The 8,140-nt window shown below is 49.7% G+C and overlaps 1 protein-coding gene across 5 annotated transcripts in view; it reads right to left on the bottom strand.

The window, feature by feature from the left end:
- Nucleotides 1-5,355: 5,355 nt before the first annotated feature.
- The window catches only part of KANK2 (KN motif and ankyrin repeat domains 2), a 36,105-nt gene continuing 33,320 nt past the window's right edge, over nucleotides 5,356-8,140 (bottom strand). For 4 of the 5 annotated variants that reach the window (XM_032251735.1, XM_032251737.1, XM_032251736.1 and 1 more), the window contains one exon: nucleotides 5,356-7,224. In XM_032251735.1, coding sequence (XP_032107626.1) covers nucleotides 7,132-7,224 — 93 coding nt within the window. In that variant the 3' untranslated portion in view covers nucleotides 5,356-7,131. The remainder of the gene's footprint in view (nucleotides 7,225-8,140) is intronic. The other variant, XM_032251738.1, reaches the window with a different exon arrangement.

Raw genomic sequence — 8,140 nt, 5'->3', positions numbered from 1 at the left:
AGCCCTCTCTTATCAGCTGCCAGGAGGTGTCCCAGAGATAAGCCAGGCAAGATTGGGCAACTGGAGCCCGATAGGTGCAAAGGCTCCTGTGGAAAAATGCCACCCACCCACCTCCCTTCCAAAAAAGCAAAGTGAGAACCACTTCACCGCCATGACGATGGCTACTGTCCAAAACCAACCAACCAGCCAACCAACCTGGAAAATAACAAGTGTTGACCAAGACGTAGAGAAATTGGAATCCTTGTGTACCCTTGCTGAGAATGTAAAACGGTGCAGCTGCTGCGGGAAACAGAATGTCAGTTCCTCAAAAAATCAAAAATAGTATTACTATATCAGCAATTCCACTCCTGGGTATATCCCCAAAAGAACTGAAAGCAGGGCCGGGCTCAGTGGCTCACGCCTGTAATCCCAGCACTTTGGGAGGCCGAGATGGGTGGATCACCTGAGGTCGGGAGTTTGAGACCAGCCTGACCAACATGGAGAAACCCCATCTCTACTAAAAATACAAAATTAGCCGGGTATGGTGGCGCATGCCTGTAATCCCAGCTCCTCGGGAGGCTGAGGCAGGAGAATCGCTTGAACCCGGGAGACGGAGGTTGCAGTGAGCCAAGATCATGACATTGCACTACAATAAGCCTGGGCAATAAGAGTGAAACTCTATCTCAAAAAAAAAAAAAAAAAAAAGAATTGAAAGCAGGTTCTAGAACAGATATTTGCCCATACATATTCATAGCAGCCATTATTCACAATAGATAAAAAGTGAAAACAGCACAAGTGTTCTTAGATAGAAGAATTAATAAACAAAACGTGGTCCATCGTACAACCCGTTTTTTTTTTTTTTTTTTTTTGAGATAGAGTCTCGCTCTGTCCCCTAGGCTGGAGTGCAGTGGTGCGACTTCGGCTCATTGTAACCTCCGTCTCCCAGGTTCAAGCGATTCTCCTGCCTCAGTCTCCTGAGTAGCTGGGATTACAGGCGCCCACCACCACGCCCAGCTAATTTTTAAATTTTTAGTAGAGGCAGGTTTTCACAATGTTGGCCAGGCTGGTCTTGAACGCCTGACCTCAGATGATCCACCCACCTAGGCCTCCCAAAGTGCGGGGATTATAGGTGTGAGCCACCATGCCCAGGCCACAATTTTTTTTGTTGTTGTTTTGAGACAGGATCTCTGTCTGCCAGGCTGGAGCGCAGCAGTGATGTATGTGATCATGGCTCATTACAGCTTTGACCTCCTGGGCTCAAGCAATCTTCCCATTTTAGTCTCCCAAATAGCTGGGACTACAGGCACATGCCACTACACCTAGCCAATTTTTTTGTTTTTGTTTTTGTTTTTGTGAGATGGAGTCTTGCTCTGTCTCTAGGCTGGAGTGCAGTGGCACGATCTCAGCTCACTGCAACCTCCGCCTCCCAGTTCAAGCAATTATTCCACCTCAGCCTCTTGAGTAGCTGGGATTATAGGGGTGCACCACCATGTCTGGCTAATTTTTTTTTGTATTTTTAGTAGAGACGGGGTTTCATCATGTTGGCCAGGATGGTCTTGATCTCTTGACCTCGTGATTTGCCTGCCTCGGCCTCCCAAAGTGCTGAGATTACAGCCGTGAATTTTTTTTTTTCTAGAGATGAGGGTCTCACTATATTACGTAGGCTGGTCTGAAACTCCTGGGCTCAAATGATTCTCTTGCCTCAGCCTCGCAAAATGCTGGGATTATAGGCCTTAAAAAGGAAGAAAATTCTGACTGGATGCAGTGGCTCACACCTGTAATCTCAGCACTTTGGGAGGCCTAGGTGGGTGGGTTACCTGAGATCAGGAGTTCCAGACCAGCCTGGCCAACATAGTGAAACACCATCTCTACTAAAAATACAAAATTTAGCCAATCATGGTGGTGTGTGCCTATAATCCCTGCTACTTGGAAGGCTGAGGCAGGAGAATCACTCGAACTTGGGAGGCAGAGGTTACAGTGAGCTGAGGTGGCACCACTGCACTCCAGCCTGGACAACAAGAGCAAAACTTAGTCTCAAAAAAAAAAAGAAAGGAAATTCTGACACATGCTACAAGGTGGATGAAGACGTGTTTGTGAAATAAGCCAGAAACAGGCAGGGCCGGGCGCAATGGCTCACGCCTGTAATCCCGGGACTTTGAGAGGCCGAGGTGGGCGGATCACGAGGTTGGGAGATCAAGACCATCTTGGCCAACATGGTGAAACCCTGTCTCTACTAAAAATACAAAAGTTAGCTGGCTATGGTGGCATGTGCCTGTAATCCTAGCTACTAGGGAGGCTGAGGCAGGAGAATCATGTGAACCCAGGAGGCAGAGGTTGCAGTGAGCTTAGATTGCACCATTGCACTCCAGCCTGGTGACAGAGACTCCGTCTCAAAAAGCCAGACACAGGCCGGGCGCGGTGGCTCAAGCCTGTAATCCCAGCACTTTGGGAGGCCGAGGCGGGTGGATCACGAGGTCAAGAGATCGAGACCTGGTCAACATGGTGAAACCCCGTCTCTACTAAAAATACAAAAAAATTAGCTGGGCATGGTGGTGCGTGCCTGTAATCCCAGCTACTCAGGAGGCTGAGGCAGGAGAATTGCCTGAGCCCAGGAGGCGGAGGTTGCGGTGGGCCGAGATCGCGCCATTGCAATCCAGCCTGGGTAACATGAGTGAAACTCTGTCTCAAAAAAAAAAAAGCCAGACACAAAAAGACAAACACTGTGTAATTCCACTTATATGAGATCCCTAGAGTCATCCAATTAATAAAGGCAGAAAGTAGAATGGTGGGTACTAGGGGCTGAGGAGGAGGATTCGGAGTGAGTGTTTCATGGGGACAGTTTCAGTTTTGCAAACTGAGAAAGTTTTGGAGCTGGAGGGTGGTAATGGTTGCACAACAGTGTGAATGTACTTAATACCACTGACCTCTGCACTTTAAAATGGTTAAAATGGTACACTTCATGCCATGTATACTTTACCACAATTAAAATTTAAAATAAACTAAAAAAAAAAGCAAAGCAAGAAACTATGTGAGGGGAGGTTGGGGGGAATGGGGTCTCAAGGGTGAGCTGAACAAAAGAAATAAAGATCATGACAAATGGGTCTGGCAGTTGCATTGTGAGAAAGTTTCTTTCCTAAAATCCCTTCTTGGCTGGCAAATCCAGAGGAAATTGACAAGAGCAATGGATCTTCTGCCTAGAAATACACTCCTTAGCATAACATTTCTGGGGCTTCCAAAACCTTCTGTTATCTCCTGGCTGAACAGCCTAGGGGATAAACAGAGGAAATGAGAAGTCAGGAGATATGACCCCCTCTGGGAGATCTGAGGGGGAGGGCCCGGGCTGCTGGGACCAAGATACTCCTTTTCCTATACTGGTGCCGGTGACTCCAGAAGTGCTGTTTGCAAAAAAGCCATGGATGTTGCTGGGCACGGTGGCTCACGTCTGTAATCCCAGCACTTTGGGAGGCCAAGGCGGGCAGATCAAGAGGTCAGGAGTTCAAGACCAGCATGGCCAATATAGTAAAACCCGTCTCTACTAAAAATACAAAAAATTAGCCGGGTGTGGTGGTGGTGGGCACCTATAATCCCAGCTACTCAGGAAGCTGAGGCAGGAGAATCGCTTGAACGTGGGAGGTGGAGGTTGCAGTGAGCCGAGATCGCACCACTGCACTCCAGCCCCGGTGACAAAGCGAGACTCTGTCTCAAAAAAAAAAGGGCATGGCCGGGCGCGGTGGCTCAAGCCTGTAATCCCAGCACTTTGGGAGGCCAAGGCAGGTGGATCACGAGGTCAAGAGATCGAGACCATCCTGGTCAACATGGTGAAACCCTGTCTCTACTAAAACTACAAAAAATTAGCTGGGCATGGTGGTGCGTGCCTGTAATCCCAGCTACTCAGGAGGCTGGGGCAGGAGAATTGCCTGAACCCAGGAGGCGGAGGTTGCGGTGAGCCGAGATCGCGCCATTGTACTCCAGCCTGGGTAACATGAGTGAAACTCCGTCTCGAAAAAAAAAAAAAAATACAAAAATTAGCCTGGCATGGTGGTGGATGCCTATAATCCCAGCAACTAGGGAGGAGGCTGAGGCAGGAAAATCACTTAAACCCAGGAAGTGAGGTTTCAGTGAGCCAAGATTGCACCACTGCACTCCAGCCTGGGGAATTTTGGTAGTCTCTGTCTCTAACAAAAAAAAAAATAAAAAAATAGGGGTCACGCTACATGCCTGTACTCCTAGCTACTCAGGCGGTTGAGGTGGGAGGATCACTTGAGCCCTGGAGGTGGAGGCTCCAGTGAGCTATGCACCACTGCACTACAACCTAGGAGACACAGTGAGACTCTGTCTCCAAAAAAACAAACAAAAACACAAAAACCAAGTCAGGTGCAGTGGCTGACGCCTGTAATCCCAGCACTTTGGGAGGCTGAGGTGGGGGGATCATCTGAGGTCAGGAGTTTGAGATCAGCCTGGCTAACATGATGAAACCCCATCTCTACTAAAAATACAAAAATTAGCTGGGTGTGGTGGCAGGTGCCTGTAGTCCTAGCTACTCAGAAGGCTGAGGCAGAAGAATCACTTTAATCTAGGAGGCGGAGGTTGCAGTGAGCCAAGATTGTGCCATTGCACCCCAGCCTGGGTGACAAGAGCAAAACTCCGTCTCAAAAAAAGAAGAAGAAAAAAGAAAAATGTATCTATTTTAAAGCTTAAAAGGGAGCACAGTGAAAAAAGACACAGAATCATTATTATTGGTAGGTTTATTAAATTTGTTTACCTTCTAAAAAAATGATTACAAAAAAGAATACTTCATGTAAGTGTAATACTGGCTTTATGGACGTACCATGATCAGAAAGTGAAATTAAAGCTCATGGAGATGCGTGAGAAAAGAATGGGCACACGGGCAGGATCCCTGTAGCCCACTGAGAGAAGAAGTGCAGAGAGACACATGGACCCATCTCAGGGGTCACGCATTTCTGGGCCCAGGAGTTGCTTCTAGGAGCTTAAAATAAATGTGCTGGCTGGCTCCAGGGCTGGACACACAGGCACAGGACTCTCGTACCGCTTCTCAAAGCTGCCCCTTCCCCCTCAGACACCAGCAATGGCTCCCAATCAGCTTTGGTTTTGTTTTCTCTGCAATTTACACACAAACACCAACCGTCTGTCCATCCATCCATCCACCATCCATTCATTCATTCTCCATCCATCCATTCATTCTCCATCCATCCATCCTCCATCCATGCATCCTCCATCCATCCATTCTCCATCCATCAATCCTCCATCCATGCATCCTCCATCCATCCATCCATCCATCCATCCATCCATCTATCCTCCATCCATCCTGCCATCCTGCTCGTCTCTTTTGACCAGCCAAGCCCTATTTTGTTTTACGTACATTCCCTTCACTAAAAATCAAAGCAAGCCCATCTACATCGAGCCAAGGAACCTGCTTTTCTAAGGAGGGAAACCAGTGCTTTGCTTTCTTTCATGAACCTGTGAGCTCTCTGCACTCTTGCTGAAATTTGGCTTTAAAGCCGTGGAAGCTGAGCTCACTGGCCTCCAAAGGGCAGCACACATATTTGGTTTGGAGCACACTCCTGATCACAAGGCACATTTTTAGAGGCTTGGAACCCTTCCCTTTCTCTTGCTCACCAAGGAAAAGGCACAAGAAAGAAAATGATGTGGAGATTCTTGGGGGACAGAGCAGGCCACGAAGGAAACTGTGAGTGTCTCTGGCAAGCCCCGTTTCCCGCAGGCTCTGGTCCAGGCAGCTCCGGAAAGTCTCTGGGTTGTTAAAAAACCCAGCTGGCCCATGTTTGGTTTTCAGCAAAGCCCTGTCTCTTTAAGTTTGTGCTGGGAGGCCTGGGGACGGCCAACTTTTAATTGTGCACACATGGGGTTTTTGGGAGCTGGCCCTGTGCTTTGCCAACAAGCGCATGCCCTGTTTTCTTTCCTTTGAGGAGAGAAATTCTAGAGCCCCAGGGAGGAACAGGATGGCCCTGTGACCGTAGTCTGGGGCCTGGCAGGGTGGGGGGATACAGAAGCCAACCTGAGAGCCAGATCCCCTTCCTGCATCTTCAGGTCTGAAGGATTTTCTAGGAAAATTAACCTTTGCCAAGGCTTCCATGTGGGGAAGGGACGGGTTTCTGAGTGATTTCTCCCTTGCTCTCCCTTTCTTTTCTCCTTGAGACAGGATCTCGCCATGTGGCCCAGGCTGAAATGCAGTGGTGTGATCATAGCTCACTGCAGCCTTGACCTCGGGGCTCAGCCTCCCAAGTAGCTGGGACTACAGGCGCGCACCACCACACCCGGCTAACTTGTAAATTTCTTGTAGAAATGGGTCTTGCTGTGTTGCTCAGGCTGGTCTTGAACTCTGGGCTCAAGCTCCTGCCTTGGCTTCCCAAAGTGCTGGGATTACAGACGTGAGCCACCATGCCTGGCCCATAATTTCTCATTGTGAATTGGTTCCCTGTAAGTCACAGAGCCTGTCCTGAGTCCCTTCATTTGAATGAGGGTAAAAAGACAGAGGTAACAAGGACAGAATCTGTCTCGTGAAACAACCAGGAGAAAATTCCCCTAAGAAAGCCGTCTGGGAGGCAGTGGACATAACACTAGTCTACACCAGACAATTAAATGTGAGGGATGAAGGGTGAGCCCCAACTGGTGCGAAATAACACTTAGCATTAAAATGAAAAGACAAGTTCCAGTGACTTTCAAATCTGGCAACAAATCATAAGACTCCCGCCCCCCCCCCACCCGCAACAATGATTCAAAAATACAATATTTTTTTCTGTTCCCTCTTCCTGCATCCATAATTACCAGCTGATTGTTCTCAATGTTCTTCATAAAACCCACACCCCAGCATCGGCCCTGGCGCCAATGTATACAAGAATTTCGCTTCGGTCTGCGCTGCGGCTGCTTTGAACCGGGGAGCCAAGAAAACCCACTTGGAGCTGGAGTCCTGTGGCCGTCGGGCTCCCCCAGGGAAGCAGAGGGAAAACGTGCTTGCCTTTGAGCCATGGGCCCTGGGGATTGGGAGTGGGGTGGGTCAGGGATGAACGGGAACAAGGAGGAGATGGGGACAAGGGACGGTTGGCCCTCCATGGGGGGTCCGCGTGTGGCCTCCCTCACGGCTACTCTTCTGCCGAGGACGATGCAGGGCTCTCGTCATCCGACATCGGAGCAAACTGAAAGGAGAAGCAGCATTCTTTTCGTTTGGGATTCTTGCCAATCCCCCGAGGGGCCGATGTGGTGGCTGGCCTGGTAGATGTGGTGGGTAAGTGGGAGGGAGGCATGGCCCCTGGCCCCAAGGAGGCGGCGATCTGGGGGCACCGTTTTGAAGAGGCAAACTCATGACTGGGGCCAAGGAGCTTCATGGGGGTGAGGGATGGAAGGGAATGAGAGTGGACAGTGGCTGGTCAGGGAGGGGGATGTCTCAGCTGGCTGTGAACGGCATCCAGGGGCCAGCCAGTGGGGAAGGGAGTTCCAGGCAGCCGAAACAGCACGTGCAAAGGCCCTGGGGTAAGTGCAGAGGGAGAGTGGCAGTAAGGCCAGTGTGGGTGGAGTGGGAGAGAAGCGGGAGTGGGGAAGGTGAGGGTGGTTGTGTAGGGCTTGGTGGGTTTTGGAGAGGACTCTGGCTTTTTTTCTCTTTTCTTTTCTCCTGCCTCAGTCTCCTGAGTAGCTGGGATTACAGGCGCCTGTCACATGTCTGGCTAATTTTTTATATTTTTAGTAGAGACGGGGTTTTACTATGTTGGCTAGGCTGGTCTCGAACTCTTGACCTCAGGTGATCCGCCTGCCTGGCCTCCCAAAGTGCTGGGATTACAGGTGTGAGTCACTGCGCCTGGCCTTTTTTTTTTTTTTTTTTAAGACAGGGTCTTGCTCTGTCGCCAGGCTGGAGTGTAGTGGTCCAATCATAGCTCACTGCAGCCTCAACCACCTAGGCTCAGGCAATCCTCCTGCCTTAGCCTCCTGAGTAGCTGGGACTATAGGCATGTACCACCAAGCCCAGCTAATTTCTTTTCCTTTTTTTTAAGACAGTCTTGTTCTGTCACCCAGGCTGGAGTGCAGTAGTGTGATCTCAGCTCACTGCGACCTCCACCTCCCGGGTTCAAGCAATTCTCATGCCTCAGCCTCCTGAGTAGCTGGGATTACAGGTGCCCACCACCACACACAC

This window comes from Sapajus apella, unplaced genomic scaffold (assembly GCF_009761245.1).
Source record: "Sapajus apella isolate SASKATOON/1434 unplaced genomic scaffold, GSC_monkey_1.0 scaffold77, whole genome shotgun sequence".
In the NCBI taxonomy this organism is placed as follows: Eukaryota; Metazoa; Chordata; class Mammalia; order Primates; family Cebidae; genus Sapajus; species Sapajus apella.
Note: the sequence above shows the minus strand (reverse complement) of the source record. Positions and strands in the feature narration are given on the sequence as shown.